The 20987-nt window shown below is 37.5% G+C and overlaps 1 protein-coding gene across 1 annotated transcript in view; it reads right to left on the bottom strand.

Annotated features, from left to right (window-relative positions):
* Positions 1-5324: 5324 nt before the first annotated feature.
* The window catches only part of SLC22A15 (solute carrier family 22 member 15), a gene marked incomplete at its 3' end in the record, with an annotated part of 29649 nt that continues 13986 nt past the window's right edge, over positions 5325-20987 (bottom strand). The window contains exons 3-12 of the mRNA XM_084304161.1: positions 19451-19583; positions 18834-18998; positions 17645-17774; positions 15739-15954; positions 14908-15048; positions 14024-14109; positions 11765-11885; positions 10802-10874; positions 8450-8638; positions 5325-5411 (exon numbers count right to left, since the gene is read on the bottom strand). Coding sequence (XP_084160287.1) covers positions 5325-5411; positions 8450-8638; positions 10802-10874; positions 11765-11885; positions 14024-14109; positions 14908-15048; positions 15739-15954; positions 17645-17774; positions 18834-18998; positions 19451-19583 — 1341 coding nt within the window. The remainder of the gene's footprint in view (positions 5412-8449; positions 8639-10801; positions 10875-11764; positions 11886-14023; positions 14110-14907; positions 15049-15738; positions 15955-17644; positions 17775-18833; positions 18999-19450; positions 19584-20987) is intronic.

Raw genomic sequence — 20987 nt, 5'->3', positions numbered from 1 at the left:
CATTACTTTCCAGCAAAAGCTGTCTTTGGCACTTACATCATCCAATTCTATGATGTTACTTTAAACATAGTCCCCATATCAAGTTGATTGAGGAAATTAAAAAGCTTTTTATAAAACAGGCATTTGCAATAAACTAAAGCAGAAAAAATCCACTACCTATTAGGCAAGAGCTTTCTTCAAGATGACAGAAGAAGCCAGTAGTACCAAAAAAGATGAGAAAGTTCAGTAAATGCAGACTGCCAGGATGAAAATTTTATACAGCTCTATTAGACTTAAATAACTGTAGCACCAGGATAATCTCAAGGTTACCACAAACTGCACAAGGCATTATAAATAGATGGCATGAAAACAATCTGTAGAAATTCATTCACCCTCCATTCTGCACTTGGAGGTTTCCTTCTGTTGGTCTTTCCTCCACATGATACATCCCATAGCAAGACACAAACAATGAGACTCAAAATACAGCTATGCTCAAGTCTCCTGTTTGGTAAACAGCTAAATATAGACATTTCTGACACAGGCATTGAGTGTCAGGACAGACTGACACTCTACCTTCAAATGACAGTACTGCTCATAGGCTTTTCTGACATATTTACTGCCAGGCTCACAACTTGCATGCACAGATGCCTAGATTCAGATGTGTTTCAAAGAGCATGATTAAAGAAGCTTTAAGAGTGGAGGAAAAAGCATAATTAGCACACCACCCTTCAGCTGAAACAAGATACTGACCAAATCTACATTTGGAGATTATGCAGAAAACTCTTGTTCACGAGTTTTAGCTCAACGCTTCCATTAGCATGCTCCGGAAAACAGACTTTGTTCCTCATTTTCCCTTCTTCTTCAGTACAAAAAAAAATATCTCTTGCATAATGTTTTGACATGCTTAGATGAAATGTGCTGGAAAACATACAGATAAACTGTTTTTCCCACAGGAATATTCCTGTGAGGAATATTCCACTAACCTCAGTACAGCCGTACAGCCTGGAAACACTGTCGCGGAGTATGTCATGATCTGCACTGCGAGCAGATCAGCATGTGGCTACAATCCTTACAAACTGGGCTGTAACAAAAGGTGGCAACTAGCTACAACCTGCCCCATGTTAATTATATCTCTTTGGAATCACCTGTAGCCCTGCTTTAACATAGACCTTCTGAATTTGGGGTTATCTCCAACTTCCAGTCCCTAAAAGGTGAGTACTAGGCTTGTTTGCAGAAGATCTATTTTTTATTTTTTTCTTAAAAAGAAATAAAATAAAATAAAAAAAAAATCACTTTCTTGTTCTATTTTTTCCAGGTAACAAAAATAGCTAGGCAGTAAAATCCTTTTAGAAGTATCACTTCACAAGAAGTTTGGTGACAAGTCTGGATCAAATGCTCCTAATTTTCCTGTCTTTCTAAAGTGAAGCTAGTATCTTAAGTGATGCCCAGTTATACAATATTCTCCATCAGAGCGCTTTACAAATTTGTGTAATTTTAATCATAAGCCATCAAATACAAAAGCTGAGTCTAAAAGAAAACTGAAATGTGCCACACATCACTTTGATCAAAAGTAGTGTTTTAATCATTAAAGCAGCCACACTAAACAAAGTTGACATTAGATGGAAGTGATGAAACCAGTGTCCCTAACAGGACATCCAGGAACCAACGCTAACTCTGAAAGAAGCTTCAAGTCAACACAAACAGCAAGAAGAGTATTTTAACAGCTACTATCCCATACTTCTTACCCTTGCCCTAAAGCATTTCTGTTGAATCCTCTATTCTTTCAGCTCCTTCTGACAAATTCTCCTCTATGCTGTCTCACATGACTTGTCACTCCCCTTCACTCCTAGCTGTATTCAGGTACCATCTGTGAGCTCCCCAGATGACAGAATTCCAATTCTGTCTCAGGTGAGACATGCTTAAGATGTAACTAATCAGCACCTCTCTCACTTCTAGCACAATCTAAGTCAGTTGGCTGAAAACAAAACAAAACAAACAAACAAACAAACAAAAAACAACTGCAAAAGCTAAGGAATCCAAGGAAGGAATTACCATCTTGGAGGTCAGTATCGTAGTGCTTGCACATCACAAAAAACAATTAACGGGGCAGAATACTTAATATACAAGGCTATTCTAACAAGTGTGAAACAAGATTGTCACGCTTCACTCAACTACAGCAAAAATATTGTGTTTCAGACTCTTAGCATTACTATACATCATAAACATATATAACTAGTGCTGCATCAGTTCCCCAGTAGTTCCACAGGGCAAGCTTACTGCCCGAACACAGATTTTTAAATGGGCCTATGCAGACTGCTTAAATACAAACTTTAAATATATATAAATATAATCACCAATATATATATAACCATTTAAATATAAAGTCATGAGCTCCCTGACCTTCTGACTTGGGCTTGTAAGTAACATAGTTGTGAAACCTGTAACAGCAAGCACTGTTTGATTAAAGAACTTCTGCTTAGCAATAATGTTCCACCTGTGTACAGAAAAATGCTGACCACACGGGCTACAAAACACTGCACAGCATCTCTCCCCAGCGAAAGCTACATATAGCACAAGTATCTCAATAACACTCTTTGGGAAGACAAAAAGTGATCCTACAGATTCCAGTATCAGAAGGCCAGTTTTATAAAATAAAGCTCTGAAAAATTATATGCGTCTAACTGATTTGGACTTGAGGACAAAGGAGGGCAGCAAGTGATCATAGCAAACCTGATGCTGCATAGCTGATCTCCAGGAGTGATTCCTGCGTATAAAACTGCTGAATTTATTGGTCTGGAAGAGTTAACAATAGAAAACCCCTACAGTTGACCAAAAAAAAAAAAAAAAAGCTACCTTTTAAAATTCCATAGGTGCAAACATGGGACAGATTTGAAGTTTGAAAAAGTGCAATTTTTATGAAAAAATGAAGATATTTTCTTCACTCTTGTTTTGGCAATTTTACCTCTGTATTTAGGATATAAAAGTGCATGAGTAGAGAGGTAAGTTTGATTATAAATTGAAGACTGTCACAAAATCCAGCTCAGGTCCTGCAACGATCTCGCCACCTGAACAGTTACACCCTACTGTTCTAATGAAAGCTACACTGAGGTGTCTCATGGCATGACCAGGACCTCCAGTAGCTGGTGACACTAAAACTATGGAGGGAGGAAGGCTAACAGTTCCTGTCTGCTTCTCAAGGAACTTAACTCTATCAACTATCCAAGGAGGGAAAATAAGTATCAATATCACCCCTCACCCCCAAACAAACAAAAAAGTTGAATCTTGACAGCAAGGTGATACTGACAGGCTTACCACCATTTGCCTTTAACTAAATAAGTTTTATGTCTTTAGAAATCAAACACCAAAATCAGTTACTTTTTCTAGCTGTCCATACTTCAAAACGTGAATGCAAAATTATCTGTGAACACATTTAAACACTCCAAGAATTTCCAAGTACCTTATTTTGAGCAATTTTCTTGTATACAGAACAGCCAAATAAGGCAGAAAGAATATCCAACTGGGTTTAAGAGTGCCCTCTTACATCTACAACAACTATGCAACAGTCTGGAAGAAAAAGGTGAAGACTGTAAACTGGAATTCTTCAAATAAAGCTCCTAACAGGCAAAAATCACAATACTGACACCTTGTGCACTGGGAGTAAAGTTCCCTGCTTTGCTCACAGGCAATGCCTAGACCAAGTTCTGATCAAGTGGGAGTAGTGCATGCTTGAATCTGTGGCATAGTTGGCCTTTGCTCAGTACTACAGTTCCCAATGAACAAAGTTCAAGCAGCTAGCTGTAAACTTCTGATACTGTTTAGTTTCACTTCCTTTCAGAGTAAATGAATTTTCCAGTTTAACTGGCATAAACTCAGCAGACAGCTTTTCTCTCTCTCTTTATTTATTTTTTTTAAATCCAGCTCTCACAGAAATGGCTAGCAAGGCTGGCAACTTACTTGCAGTCACTGTGCAGCAGGCACTTCACTAGGAACTCCAAGTATAAAAGGTATTAAATATTTTAAGGAAACCAATCTTAATAAATAGCAAGCCACAGGTTAGAGAATGAAGATGATAGTGTAATCAAGAAAGCTGAATCTTCCTAAGGCCTCACTGTTGTAGTCACAACATTTCCTTTGTTCATATTTCAAGATTCCATATCCTTCTAATGAAGAAGCTCAGTGTAAACAGGAGAATGAAGTTGTCTTCCTCAGCAAGGTCAAGTAATCAAGTAAACGCTGGCTTAGAGTTTCAAAACTTTATCAAACATGAAAAAAATAAGTAGATTCTAGCAGCTTCCTGGCAATAATCCTACAAAATGTAATAGCAGCCCATAGTTTCTCTTATCACTTCAAAGTTGAGTTTCTTCCAGAAATAAAAACACAACTTGGTCCACATAAATGAGCTACATATTCTAACACACACCTCACATTACACAGTATGTGATAAACACCTCAGCTGTGTCCCATTCATGAAATTATATCCTTTAGCAGATTTACTTCACTAAACAGGCAGAGAAGTTGCTGAGCTTCAGTATTTATGGCAAAGTGAGGACAAAGTTAAAGTAGGCAAAGCTATGGAACAGCAGTTTTAAGATGTGAGGAACATGTGGCAAATTTATGCATAAGACAGCCCAAGAAAATGTTTGGTGGATTAAAAGGTGAGAGAAACCAGCAACATCCTCTATGTCTGCAGACTTTGTGGCTGCTCTTTCCAGAAGTCCCTTCTTCCAGCCTTCCATCATCACAAAGTTCGCACACAGATCATGACTAACCAGCTGCACCCTGTAACTCTGTACAGGTGTTCGTGTACAGAAAGAGACACCGTATGTTCACAGTTGACTCTCCACAACTCAATATGTGGAACCCATTTTAACATAAAATTTCTAGAGTTTGCTCCCACTGGGGTAGCACACAGCACAGTGTGACCCCTTTCACTCTACCAAAGCAAAACAGTGGACATTTTCAAATTTATCAATTTATGCTGACTCAAAACCAAGCACCTTGAAAAGAAAATGTGTATGCTGATGATCTGCCCAAATGGTGGATAATTTCCTAGGCTTCAGAAGTGCATCGTCCTTCCCTTGCTCTCTCACCTGGCTTCAAATGTAAACTGTGCATTCTTATTCTGGCCTACAAGAATTTGAATGGCTGTCTCGTATGAAGAGTATCAGTGGTGTAATTAATCTGAACAGTACTCAAGCTCCAAGCTCTCCTCCTAGTCAGGAAAGACAAAGGCATTTGCCCAGTTACATTCCCTGACAGATGGTCCCCAGTACTCTCGTCTTAGAGCTGGACTGACTGGACAAGTAAGAAAAGGTATGAAAACAGGTCAGTGTTCCTTCTTTTCATTACTTGATCATATGGGTCTCTTCATCAGCATCATAAAACTCCTCATCTTCACTTCCACTTCCTGCAGAATTGTCCTTGTCTCCAGACTAGAAAGAAAAATGAAGTAATTGGTTAATGTAGAAGCCATCAAATCAATCCCAAAATATTAGAGCATGAACCATTATACATATGCTGGAATGCTGATAGAGAAAAAGAAAAGGCAGGGCAAATCACTACTAAAACTTTATGAATTAAGATTTGTTTGTGCTCTTGGTTTTGCAAAATCTCTTGGAAAGAGCCCAACTGGATGGACTTTCATTGACTCTACTGATGGAGCCAACATCAGTACACTAGCGACAGTACAGGCAGGAGAGAAAGTGTCTAGGAAGGCTTTCTTAATTTAAGTCTAAGGTCCATACTCTCTGGTGAGCTACTGGAGTCAAAGGCTCAGAACAAAATGATTAATTGAGGATAGAGAAACTCACCTAATCAAGTACTATTTCATGTGTAGTATGTGCATTTTATTTAGCAAATTTAATTTAAAAAGATCCCCTTCTAGTTCTAATCAAAGGTGTTATGGAAAAGGGAAAAAAAAATAAAAACAATTACCAGTTAGCATGTGCAAAAACTAAACTCTTTGATACAGGCTTATTTACTCCAGCCAGAATCCTTCCAGCAACATAATTTACTCCATAAATCCAAACTGAAGTCAGCTATTATAGCTAATTGATTTTTATTTGGTCAGAAATTTAATTTTTCCATGAAACCAATGTGGACTATCCAAGTTAAAGAGAGTCCATTGCCAGTATGAATTCCTTTTAGCTTAAATGAGTATTTAGGATTTTTTCCAGTATGCTTACATCCATTTTAAGACTTCTGTCTGCCTAATCATATGCAAAGAAGGGTGAGAGGGAAGGTGAAAAATAGAAAAATGGAAATCATATTCCTGACTGACAGAACCACACAAGCAAAATCTGTATCTTTAGATCTGTCTTCAGTGGAGATTTGCTACAGCAATGTGCGTTAACTGCAAAAGAATTTCAGACAGTTTGAGCACTAGGAACTGTCAGAAGATATAAAGGGAATCATGTTACGCTTTTCTCTGAATTTCTAAAATTATTTGAGGAGAGTCAGATTATCACTGGATGCTGTCCAACTTGAATATCACATTCATGTATGTTAACAGGGACAAAACATCCATTTCAGGCAACCAGAATGCATGTTATCCTGAAAGTGGTACAAAAGGACAATGGATTCCACAGGGGAAATTCAGGGTATGCCAAATGAATTCTACAGCTTTCTTACAGCGGCTTCATAAGACCTCTCCATGGCCTTGTCAAATAGGGTTAATGTTTAACAGCTCTCCATTTTATCAGTGCTTTCTTTGTTGTAGCTTTAAAATAAATCCTTAATGTGCCACAGACATTCCAGATACAACTTTACTGAAGTTACAGTACTACTCCAATACTGGAGTGAATGCAAAAAAAATACTGGAGTGAATGCACAGGTATTACTCCAATACTTACAGTATTACTACAAGTTGGGTGCACATTGATAGATAGATGCATAACTGGTTACACACCTAAGGGTGATACTGACCTTACTTGGTTAAAAGGGAAAAGCTTGATTTTTCTCTCCTCTGAGTTAAAATAACTGCATTGTTTGCTAGAATTGCTTTTTGTTAGTAAGCCCTCTGCAGTGTTAAGATGTAATAACAATGTAATTACCAAAATAATAGCTGGTATAAACTTGATGTAAAGGTATATGACGGATTTGTGTTGGCAGCAAGAATATGAAGCCATAACAGGTCACCCAGTATGGTTAAAGATGTTTATAAAATGTGCGTGTCAAGTATAAAATTAATGGTTACAGGTCTACCTCTTTCAAGCTTTCTTCAAGGGGGCTTTTGATACTAAACTGCTGTCCTTTCAAGAATTATTAAAGCTGAATTTGGTAAATAAGGTAACGTGTTGAAGCCTGTCAAAGGAAGAAACTGTTCTGATTATAGCAGTTAGTTTTACTCTGACTCCTAATTTATGTGAAAATAAATCTAAATTTATATAGAATCTAAATCTGCAAATCTCAGACTGCTTTACTAAAAATTAAGTAACTGAAAGTAAAAGCTTTATACAGATCCTGTCTCGTATCAACCCAACAGGACAAGCAACATTTTGATATGAAAAGAGCTGCCCTTCAAGTCTTCTGACCACTTCAGTTTTTACTCATCCACTGATACTTCAAATTCTGAGACCAGAATTTTTGAGACCAGGATTTAGACATGAAGATAATACCCACATGTAAACAGCCACTTACTAATTTCTAGCTACTTCTCTCTAATCCCACACCATTCACAGAAGAACAAAGTAAAAAACCTCTACAGGACAGGAAAAATAGATCCATCTTAATTTTGTCAAACTCCTAGACACTTCTAAAGTTTAAAGTGAAGTGACAAACACACAGTCAAGGAGACTTCCCTGAAAAACGTTTTTAATAAAAGTATTTAAAATACTTTAATAGTTTTAATAGTTTTTTAAATAGTTTTATAGTCTAAAATAAAGTATTAAAATAAAGTATTAATAAAGTATTTCTTTATGCTTATACCTGGGAGTTTTGCAGTTCCAACATACTCGGCTAATCTCATTTCCCAGACCCAACAGCGAGAGAGATCTCAAATTACTCTATCTTTAACCCTTTTAAACCCTCTCTTGGGCAGACCCAACAACTGATGCTGTAGAACAGCCAGTGCAGGTCAGAACAGAAGTACAACATGCTGCCTTTGAGAAGAGTCCATCACAAATGGATGTCTCAAAACCTTCAATGGCCAGCTTCATACGAAGTCATGCTGCAGGAATCCATCTTAGATTACAGAAGCACAGACATCACCAAGGCCTTTATCCCAAAGGAAATAACTGTAAGCTTCTGGGCTTGAAGGGATAAACTAACCCAGCTATGTTTCACCCTGCATTCCCATGGAACATTTCAGATGTGACGGTAAAGATACTAAACCATCTCCTGTATCTCCTTGGGATCTATCCTCCACAGGCCAAGAATCACTTTCCTAGTGTATTTAGAGTGGCATATTTAAACTGACAACTGAAATAAATATGACAGATAAATACAAGGAAAAAAAAAAAAAAGAATATACCTGTGAGCCATCTAGGGCTTGCAATGACATGGCTTCATCCCCCAGCCTCCAGTACGAGCACACCTGCAGGTCTGAAATCGTTTCTAGCAAAGGGCTGTTTAATGTCTCTGGCAACAATAAACTTAGAAGCCCAGACAACAGACCAGTTGCTCCAAATACAATGTAAGGCAGAGACCACTGTACAGATTTCTGTAAACAAGAGCAGAAAGAGAGAGTTAAGTAGAGGTTAATGTAGCTCATACTGCATATTTAAACAGTCAACCTTTACAACCATTTAATGTAGCAGCAATGATGAAATTAAAGTTTTCGGGAATGTAATGAATTCTTAACTTTGAAACCTTGAGTTCATATTCAACTCAACTAAGTTGAACATGAGCCAACACTGTGCCTGTGCTGCAAAGAAGGCTATTGGTATCCTGGATTGAGGGAGATGTTCCTTTCCCTCTAACTCAGCACTGGTGAGGCCACACCTGGACTCCTGTGTCCAGTTCCGAGCTCTCCAGTATAAGAGATGAGGACATACTAGAAAGAGCCCAGCAGAGGGCCACAAACGTGCTAAATGTACTGAAGCATTTCACATATGAGGAATACCTGAGAAGGCAGGGTCTGTTTAGCCTAGAGAAGGCTTAGAGGGGATCTTATTAATGTATATAAATATCTGCAGGGAGGATGCAAAGAGAATGGAGCCAGGCTCCTTCCAGTGGTGCCCAGTGATGGGGCAAGCATCAGTGGGCACAAACAAACCCAGAAGGTTCCATTTGAGCATAGGGAAACACTTGTACTATGAGGGTGACTGAGCACCAGCAAGAGGTGTGGCCAGCAGGTCAAGGGAGGTGATTTTCCTCCTCTACTCAGTTCTTGTGAGACCCCATCTGGAGTACTACGTTCAGCTCTGGGGCCTCCAGCACAAGAAAGACACAGACCTATTAGAGCAAGTCGAGAGGAGTGCCATCAAGGGCAATCAAAGGGCTGGAGCACCTCTCTTATGAAGGCAGGCTGAGGGAGTTGGGGTTATTCAGCTTGGAGAAGAAAAGGCTCTGGGGAGACCTTATAGTGGCCTTCCAGTACCTAAAGGGGGCCTACAGGAAAGCTGGGGAGGGACACTGCAGGCAGTATTGGATGAAGCTTTGAGCAACCTACTTGAGTGGAAAGTGTCCCTGCCCATGACGGAGGGGGGTGGTGTTCGTAATTACCTGATCTTTAAGGCCCCTTCCAACCCAAACTGTTCTATGATTCTACAGAGAAATTTAACTTTATCCCAGACAAAACTATCAGAGCCACACAGATTTTGAGATGGACTTTAAAAGGAACGCCTGCTGAATCCATGCTCAATTCTTATCCATAAAGCATACTTTTTAAACAAAGGCAACACCACTTTGTAACACACAGTCAAAGATGTGTTGGTTAGAAGAGATCTCTGGACAACATCTAGCCTAACCACCAATTCAAAGCAGGGCTACAGCCAACACTACACCAGGCTACACAAAGCTATGGTTGACCAAGTATTGAAAAACACCAGAGATGGAGATTCCACCCCTTGAGCAGGCTGTTCTAGGGATACATTAAGCCTCTCAGGAAAAAAAGGTTTTCCAAGTTTCTTTTGTCTGTAACCCTCAAATCACAATTTAGCTGTTTTAGAACACTCATCCCCAGACAAAAGCTACTGAAAAATGCATTAAAATAATTGAAGAAACTCTAAACTAAAATAATTCATTCCTCAAATCAATGTTAATTTGTTCTTTAAACACACCTATTTTGACTTTCATTGGACACCTTCAAAACATGATGATCCAAGATTTGTCTTCTTCAGTGACAAACCTCCACTAGATAAAATGAAACAGATACCCTGACTGCTACATAAAAGCAGTATATTAGCTCTGCCTGGAAGTCTTGCACCTGCCTTGTCTTTGTCTTTTGTACCCCAGAGATGCTGCACTCTCACCTGCCCTATGTGTCATTCTACAGAACAAAAGGTCCGATGTGCTCATTTACCCTTTGATCTTGATATCTTGATGCAGTTATTCTTTCAACCACCTTTTCTGTTTGATTTTCTATGCTTATTGTTTAAAATAGGAATCATCAATTTGTTATTTTCAAATGACAATATTGCTGAGGTCCACTGTAAGTCCCAAAATTCTTATAGGACTAAAATATCTTCTGAACTAAATACCGGGATTTTCTAATTACAGATTACATCCTATTGTCTTTAGTCTACCATGATAATGTCCAAGACATACAATTTATGGATATTATCTTATATAATTTACCCCAAATATTCCCACATCTGCAAGCTTCTGATGCATCAGAACCACAGAACAAAAATATTTAAAACAGTGAGAAGTTCAGACAAACCAATGAAGGGACAAAAGGAGCAATGATTCCACCAACACGGGAAAACATGGAGCAGGCACCCATTCCAACATTCCTAAGAAAAAAGCAAAAATCATTAATCAGTGACATTTGTATAGGATGAGCTAGGACTTTAGAAGGGTTAGAAGTTGCAAGTGCAAGAAAGGACTTAATCAGCCAGAAGCCTCAGTCATGACCCTGACCTCATTAACTGGCAACAAAAAGAGAAATGTAACTGAAAACATCTGAAGACAGGAATTAAAACATCAAAACATACGACCAGAGAGAAGCACAAATACCCTGCAAATTCAGAATTCTAACATATGTCCACATATAAAGAGACAAAGCGTGATTTCAGTCAACACGTCTCATCTCTGCCTGAAACTTTGGCTGAATTTCTCTATCCAAATCAGCTGATCTGCCCACTCACAAGAAAAACACCATAGGACTGGTTTCAATCCCATATAATAGGTGCTTTTTTCTACTTGGTCACCACAAGCACAGGGCACTTCTTCCTCTGAATCATCAAGTTACTTTTATAAAGCTTATTGACAGGTCATCTGCAGCATTGTTGGTTAACCAAGCATGAACATTTAAGAGATGTCTGGTTTATAAAGCAGTGAGAAACCTACAGATATCACTCATTAAAAAGAATGATAAACAATTGTATTGTTATCCTCACAAGTGGAGAGAGGGCTGTGAGCATACCAAGCATCCAAGAGGGTTATTTTTACTGTTACGGAGAATATGGTTATGCTGAAGAGAATACTACAGATTTGAGGGAGACAGAGGTGAGGAGAGGATAAGGAAAGAGGTTTAGTATACAAGACTCTACAGATAAACATTGTATGTTAAGTGAACATCTCAAATGAAAAGGGACACTTGATAGAAAAAAGCAAGGCAAGTAAAAGGTGATCCTGATATAAGAACCAGAAAAACGAAGGCCTTAAAATTAACTTGCATTACCTGATCACTGTGGGATAAAGTTCTGATGTGTAGATATAGACAATATTAAATGCAGCACTGATTGTCAATTTTCCCAGCAAAGAAAGAGAACGACTGTTCACCACTGCAAACACTCCAGTATCTGAAAGAGAAAACGTAATTCAGTGTTCCAAAGCATTACAAAGATCACATCTCAGTAATCACTTCAATCACACAACAGTATGGAGCAAAACAATCCATTGACAAATCTGCTATGGCAGGCAAGCGTTTTTCTATTAAAGACCAGTATTTGTTGGAGGTGATTTGTACCTTCAGGAGAACTCTCAAAACTCAAGAGAATCCAAGGAGCCTTCTTTTAGGCAGCAGTGGCAGAAGTCATCCAACAAAATTTATATTCTGTGTCTACGGATTTATTTTCTTTATCTGTGCAATTAAATTTGTACAAAGAGGAAAAACTCTCCATAAAACACACCATGAAAAAGCAACTCAAAAAACACACTTTAAATGAATTGTAGACTTGTTACTAGCCCAACATTATTTCCATTTTATCAAATAAGAGCCAACAGGAGAAAAATGGATTAAATGACAGAACAGTCCCAGAGACTGTGGTAGTGAACTATTGCTCAAGACCAGAAAAAAAAAAAAACTGAGAGGATTTTGTTGTTTCCTTGTCCTCAGTGTTATAATCAGAGACATCTCTGTAGAGTTAAAATCCTGCATGAAGACCCTATTAGAATGTCAAATTTTAGAAATGCAGGATAAAAATCCTATAGACATAACAAAAGCTGAAACAAAACAAAAAAGAAACAACAAAAAATCCCACACATTTTCTGGTCTACCATTACTAAACTACTATAATAGATCTTTTGGCAAGTTGAAGAAAAAAATGACAGACACTAGAAAAAAAAAAAAAAGACGCTGGCCACTTAATGTAACTAGTACCCTATTCAGTCATAGTTACATATCACATTATGATAACATACTTTCTAACATTATTACTTCAGAAGATTACTTCAGAAGAAAAAACAAGAGACAGGAAGATGCCACACAGAACCATACCAAATATCCCATCCAGCTCAGAGCTTTGTCAGAGTGCCTAATGATTATGAGCTTATACCTGGTACATCAGAAGACATTAAAAGGCTAACAAGGAAGACCATAGAATAAGCTGTTACTGCCTTGAATAAATCGTGCTTAGTAAGGAGAGTGGTGCTTGCTTCTGGCAAGCTAAGAAACTGCTAAGCTTCTTAGACATTTTGTTCCTGTCTGACTGGCAATTCAGCACACAAGTGATTTCTCAAAATCCAGCAGTTCTATCCTCTTAAAAATCTCTCTTTACACAAGTTCTAAAGGGAGCTTGTATTGAAGTGCAGAAACTACTCAATGATTGGCACCAGCCTAACAAGGGTATCTCTAATGTCTGGGCTCTAGCATCTGGAATATTTCTGGGAACTTTAGTTGCACAATTCTCTAAAAATATTTTACCTATTATATTCACTGCCATCTACAACTAGTTATTTATGTGGACAACAAGAGTATGTGTGTTTAATCTTTTAAAATCATACTAGTTTCACATATTAGAAGCATTTTCATTCATTGTGACTGTTACACATGTACAAATATTACAAGCTGAGGTGAATTTATGTACCTCACGTTCAAAGAAAAGCTGTTCACCGTACTATTGTGTTTCTACCATTTTGAAAAACATATGAAAACCAAGAAATGAACATTAGTGTCTTTAGAAAAAAAAATACATTGAATTTAAGAACTCTTGCTTCAAAAGATTTTCAGAATGCTCTCTGAACTATATGTTATGTAGCCACATGACTAGAACCACAATCACACCCTTCTCAAACATTACAGAGCAGCGAGGAAAAGATGTGAACTCATCCCTTAATTCACTTTTTGGAATCTTGACGTTGGTCTTTCACTTGGAGTCATACAAGTTGCATGGGTACTGTTTGTACTGACAGATTCATAGCTAATGAAGATATTCCAAGAAACATCATTCAGAAACACTGAACAGGAATGACTGATGTGATTAAAAGTGTAAGTCAGAATCCAAAAACAAGTTCAAATCCACACCTTTTCAACAAGAATTTCTTAACATCTTAGGAAGGCTGCTGCTTATTCTGTGAGTTAGCTTCTCTAGATTTAAAACTGCAGACTCACATGTGGTATAAGCCTAATGCTCTGACAACAAACAAATTCTTAGGCTGCGGAATGAAGAGTTTTACAACTCCTTATAAAGTACTCCAGAAAAAAAAAGGAAACGTTTACCTTTCTTTTTAGGAAGAAACATGACAATAAGACAAGCCAATCCTCCCAGGAACAGAAATGCACTCAACGTTCGCTTTCGACCAAACCTGATGTCCAAAAAGGGATATAACCAGTGAGTCCTCTAAATTCATGTTGTCTCTTCACTTGCAGCCAGAAATGCTGAACGCCATCTCCCACAAACACTTCCTCTCTGTTTTTAAACAAATTGCTGCTGCTTTCACCAAAACGAGCACTGAGAAAGTCTCATGCAGTGGCTGACAATCTAGGATTTTTATTTCATTCCCACTGTGTGTATGTATGTAAAGCTACTCAAGACACGCAGAAAGGAGACTGGCAGGTGAATTCCACAAAAAATGAAAGACATTCTCTAGAGTACCATGAATCAGGAAAAGGCTAGGTATCAGACTCAGCAGCTCTGCTCACAGATCCACACACAGAGCAGCTATTACATGGCACCACACAACAGCTTCAGCTGAGCTTAGGTACAACTTTGACCTAACAGTGAGAATGGGAATTACAAGACAAAGGTGAGAAGAATGCCATCTTGTGTTAGCACAGAGTCAGCACAGCTAGGTTTGACAGATCAGCCTCATCTTTGAACCAAATTTAGACAACTTGTTAACAATAAAATGAGCTGCTGAGAAAAAGTTAAACTGTCATTAAACTGTTACTAGATGTAAAGATCTATCAGTGGCACTTTCAAGTTAAAAAAAAAAAGAAAAAGATTTCTTAGGAGTATACATTGGACTACTAAAATTGAAGCATGAAGCCCCATACTATGGATATAGAATAGGGGAGACAATATGCAAGAAACTTATCTGTGAGAAAAAAAAAAAAAAAAAAAAAGAAAACAACAAAAAACATTAATAGAATTTCATACTTACCATTTTTGGTTAATCAAGTAAATACAGATCGGGTATGCTGGGATTTCTATCAACCCTGAAAGGGCTAAATTGGCATAAATGCTTCCACCTAAGTCACCTACATTAAGGGTAAGACCATAGTAAACCAAGCTGCACACAAACCTGTAAAAGATAAAAGTAGTATCAGAGCTGTATCTTTGACTGCCATGTCAAAGCACTGGTCTGGCACAATGCAGTATAAAATATATTTAGTATTTCAGATAATACGCCTGAAGTTTTTCTGCCTTCCTTTAATTTCTATACTCTAGTACACTTTTATTCATTCTCAAATTCTGATTTTTCATACTTCTTTTGTAACCCTGACTGGCTGACTTCTCTATGGAGATGAAAGGAACAGGTCACTAATTCATTCTGCAGGAAATCATCAAGGCAATCTTCTAACTCTCATTTATGGAGCAAAAAATGACTATTCTGAACTAAGAATTTAGAAAAGCAAAAAGAATATAGCACTACACTGCCTGCTGTCAAAATAATGACTTTTTTCTTAATACATCGTCCCCCAAGAATACACATTATAAAAGCAACTGTGTGAACAGCAACGCCAGAGGACTTGGATATCCTATCATACATTTACTTCGAAGTGACAGCATAAAAAGCTCAGGGCTAGTAGAACTCCCCAAAACACAACAGGTACTTTTGGAGAGTTACATTTCTGGTAGCAAATAGCAGTAGTGCCATGGGTTCCTGCTCCATATTACAACTGCAAGCCCTTGCAACAACAGGTAGCACTTTCTTTTAAGAAAATACACACTCTCATTAACCACTGCTGGGCCTACAAAGTATTTCAAGTACCAGGTGAACATCATGATCAAAGTGCGTCCCAAGAGAATCCTGTATCGGAACAGATCCAAGAAACTGCCAGCCTCTCTGGGGCTTCTCTCTGCTGGGAGTTTTAATGAAAAAGTGTACTTCTGCTTGCGGTTCTTCTTTGCAATGAGGTAGAGGGCATCTTCTGCTTCATTCAGCCGGCCTTGCGAGTATAGCCAGCGGGGGGACTCTGGAATGAATCTGTAACACACAGTTTCTGATTTTAAAATACATGTATCATAAATACACACACATATATATATCAGATACAGCTTTAGGGCTTTTCTGTTCTACGTTGTTAGGCTTGCCTATGGAAATAAGGCTGAAATATGTTTCAACATAACAGATTTTTTTCAAACAGCCCTTTAGGTATAGAATTCACTTACTGAAACAGACAAAACATGTTGAAAGGAGAGGGAACATGGTTCATATGTAATTTAGATAGTGAAAAATTACATATATATGTATACACACATACATACACAATACTATAAATTGCAATATCATCAGGATTCATTCTAGTGAAACTATCAATTAGAGGCACCATATAACTAAAAGTAAGATATTTTTTGCAACACTGACTAGTTATCTCCTGTTCCTCATGTTTCAGCATTTCCCCAAATTTTCTCCCATAAAGAGCAATGCAGCAGCTGTACAAAGACCAGGCTTTTGTTCCCCATACACAGTGTTTAACTGATAGGTCTATAACTCCAACACAGCCTACAAAACAAATCTCATACTATTTTCAGATTCCCAGAACTAACTTAAACTTCAACCTTTTGCCAGAACTTCAAAGATTCTCTCTGACCAGAAGTGAGATCATTAATTTAAAAGCACAGAATCACCTTTTTTTTTTTTTTTTTTTTTTAAATAAGGGTTTAGAAATGAATGTGTTTTCTTTCCCATGATAAAACTCTGGTAATAGTTCCTACAAAGAATCATTTTAAAGCAATGTGGGTGGGAAGCAGTGTGAAATTTGGAATGAAAAAATCTGAAACAGCTCTGAAGTCCCATACATAAAGCACTTCAAAAAAATCAAACATATGCAAAAGTTAAACTACAAGTTAAAAGGCCTGAAATGCCACTGTTTTAAGTTTTGAAGTATCAGAAATGTCAAGTCTGCCTTTCACCTTATAACCTTCAAGACCTCTCCCTGAGTTCTGATGCATCCTTTGAAAGGACATTTTGATTGTTTAACACAAAGTTAGTTACTAATGTTACATATGTTGGAAGGAAAGAAACAAGTTTAAACAGAAGCTAAAATTCACTTATTCCCTCAGTCACTAAGTTCTTACTGTCAGAAAATATATGAGAAAGATCACACTGCATCATACCTTTCAGCGTTGAAATCTACAAACAAAAAGCCCAACTACCTTAAGAAGCCTTCTTCTTCTTCTTCACTAATCACAATATTAAAAAAGTAAAAGAAAGCTGCCCATTGTTTTACATGTCACCTTTGAGACTGTATGTGCAAGCAATTTTGATGCTCTTCCTTCCATGTAAGCAGAATTATAAAAGAAATATCATGTTATTACATAAACATATTAATGTTTCTGTATTGTTTAGAATGTATATACAGCATCTTGTAGCACACCAGACAACAGTTTAAAGCATCTACACATACCAGTGAAAGACCAGGATGTTCTTCTATACTACTCAAGACTGTTCCCATCTACAGTAATAATGCACAGACAATGCAACATATGCTTAGGTTTTCAGATATTGCAGCACTGCAATTTAAAGTAAGCACAGAACATAGGGTGGTAGAGGTTGAGAGAAATACCTTAGTTACAGCACTTCATACCATCCTAGAAAAGCTCCTTGACTTAATTGTATTTTCTCTCATTTTTGACATCTTCCTTGAAGGACTTCAGTTTGAAAAATAACTTACAGAGAGAGAAGAAAGACTACTGTTCCTTCCAGGTTAACCACAACAGCCAGAGTCCTCCAGGATCGAATGAAGTACCCTAATAAAGCATACTGGGCAATTCCCACAGCAAAGAACAAGCCACCAATAGATCCTAACATAAAATAAAAGAAACAAGAACAAAACATCATTATCATTCCTTTAAGGAACACTGCTAACTCCCAACATGTGGGATCATACATATACTAACACTTCATTAAAAAAATTAACTCAGCAATACAGGCAAATACACAGCTATTTGACTGAAGAATGTTCTGTCCTTCACCCACATGGAGTAGACGCATTACACCTAATCACAAAGATCAAGACAAGCCCAAGAAACACCCTTCTACAGTCTCCTCACTCAAATCCCTGTAAATAATTAAGTTTTGTAATTCTAAATGTAAATGTTTCATTTTTCTACGTGTAAAAAATACTACAAACCAGTGGAAAATGGTATTTTTTGGAATATACAGTATTCATTTGTAGCTCTCATGATTTGCAAGATAATCTCTTTTAAAACAGCCACTGATCTCTCATCAGAACACTTCTTTGCCACTTGTCAGAGACTTGGGAAGTCACTCCAAAAAGAAAGACTGTACCTAAACAGTACAGCATATAGTCATCATATCTGAAGTACAGCTTCAACGCTAGTAAGCAGGGCAGTTAAAGGCATCTGTATCATTTGATCTAAGGTTGATTAACACATGGGACAACTCTTTTTTGAGTGCTAACAATAGTTGTATCATCTTCCCATTATACAAGAGTGTTTTTTTTTTTTGTTTTTTTTTTTTGAGAACAGCCAGGAGTGAAATAACCAATATGTATCATATAAACAAACTAATCTGCTTTGCATAGCCCAAGATTCTGATGGATAGAGATCAGTTATCATAAACCACAGATGCGTATTTAGGTGTGTAACATCCACAGGAGACATGTTTCAATTGAAGTACCTTAGTCAGTTTGGGTGATGCAGAAATACAAATGGCCAAGTTATCTACTGTGCTTGTGTATAGTTCATATTAAACAAAGGAAGGCTTAAAGATTGTTGTTACACAAATGCTCAAGTGAGTAGAATGAACTTGGCAAATGCTAGTGAGCTTTGGGATCTCTCAAGTGGTGTGCATGATAAATCTAAAAATTCTGAAAATAGACATTGACACTCAAATTTTACCTGCTAACGCCCAGTATGCAGTACCAACACACTCATTCAGAAGAACAAAGGCCACCAGCGACATCCCACCATTCATCACCCCTACCAAGAATCGGGACATGGCAAAGAATTCATATGAGGGTGAGAATCCATTTGCAATGGCAAACAAGATGTCAAGGGCAAAACCTGAAAAACAATGCAAAAGGTTTCATTTCAGAAGAGCATCTCACGTAAAACAGAAGCAATTGTTAGCATCTTTACTTGATTTTCAGTGACTTATGTTTTAAGCAAACCCATTCAACAACTGAAAAACACTGCTACATGCCACAAGTTCAGGCAAAAAGTACCCAAAGTCAATATCATAACAGGGGAACATTAGGATTATTATTTGATACATGATTTGCAGTACTACATGCTGACTGAACAGTCAAATTTTGATTTCTTGTCCCCAGAAATACACTGGAAGGACAGTATAATCAAGTGTACTGGAAGGACAAAAAAATCACAGCATGTAACTCAACTGCTGTGTATCAAGCTCTCAGCAGAAACTAGGCTCTTGCCACTCATCTTCAGAAACAGGACAGCTTCACATCATTCATTTTGTTAGGTTACCTGTGAAACAGACCATTTCTGGTTACCTGTGAGATAGACCTTTTTCCTCCCAAACCGGTCTGAGAGCTGGCCAAAGGAAATTGCTCCAACAAACACACCACTGAAGTAGAAAGAACTGGCAGCGCTGACTTTGTACGATGTGTTGCCAATTAAAAACCACTGGATGGAGACAAAAAAGGAGAATGAACCAGAGTAAAACTGGTTCTGCAATAGTTGGAGGGGGATGACATACTTTCAGGATGATAAAACCTTTCTTAAGTCCCCTAAGCATCCCATTCAATCAGTCATCAGTCACTGAAACAAATACTGCCTTACAGACTCTGGATGGGAAGAAACCAAATGCATAGCTCCCCCAAATCAAGTACAGTCTTTCGTTCTGAACTCAAGAATAAGTCCCTCATGGGATATTGTAATTTTGCAGCCTTCTTCCCTCTCTCTCCCTTTTATTGCCTTTTCTCATATAATTCTCTTAAGTAAAATCATTCCTACCTCTTGATATATATTGCTGAAGTGTGTAGGCACACCATGCAATATAAAGCATTGTCATTTACATCCAGAAACAATCTTCTCTTCCTTATGAACTGTCTCATCACTGAGAAACACTTCGGTAGTTTTAGACAAGTTTTGTGGCATTGCCTTTTTTTTTTTTTTTTTTAAAAAAAAAAAAACAGTCCACTTTCTGTAACTTCTGTAACTTCCAGATCTTTTCTATTCTGAGCACACACCTGACCCTCATATGATCTTATAGACTTCAGTGTCTCAAAAAAAATCTCCTCTTTCAGGTTGAACCTTCCTCCCATAAAAATCTAGAATTAAATTATGCTATGTTCTCACTGTTCAAAAACGATTGCATCTTTTTATTCTAAAAACTTGTATTTTGTATTATTTTTCTTGTATCTTGTATTATTTTGTCTTGTCTATTATTTTATCTTGTATCTTGTATTATTTTTCTACTCCTCTTGAATCTCAAAATAATAGTTCCTTTCAGTGACACCCAACTTTTCTTCTTGTGCTGGTAAACTGGTGATGACTTCATTATCCCTGCAATAATACTAATCCTCTCTTTAGTACCTTTTCCAATACCAAAGCCCAATTAGATATCCTATCTAGCTATGCCTGTAGTATTTCACATCTCAGTTACAAACTACCTCACCAAGATTAGGGAGCTAACAAAATCATTCAGAAGCTCCAAGAACATAATAGAACATAATTTGCTTACTCTCAGTATGTGCTTCATTCTGAATTGTCATTTAAGTGGTGACATATTTACTGACAGTTAGTAATAGGGTGTCCAGATTCTGATAAAAATCTCTTCTAAAGCAAGTCTTGTGACCACAAATCAACTCCTCTAAGTGTAAAAAATCCAGGAAAATTTATTATAACAGCACATTAGATTAAAATTAACTTGAAATAACACAGTTAAGTTCATAAGAGCTAAAGAATCATTCTCTAATTTTGGTATAAATGTTAAAAAACAGCCAACACTAGATACTATGTCAATAGATACTTTCTGAACTGTTCAGAGATCAAGGCAAAATTTGGTTGTGGCAAAGCAAGGTTTGT

This window comes from Netta rufina (assembly GCF_964035555.1).
Source record: "Netta rufina genome assembly, chromosome: 1".
Classification (NCBI taxonomy): domain Eukaryota; kingdom Metazoa; phylum Chordata; class Aves; order Anseriformes; family Anatidae; genus Netta; species Netta rufina.
This window is presented reverse-complemented; position numbering and strand designations above follow the sequence as displayed.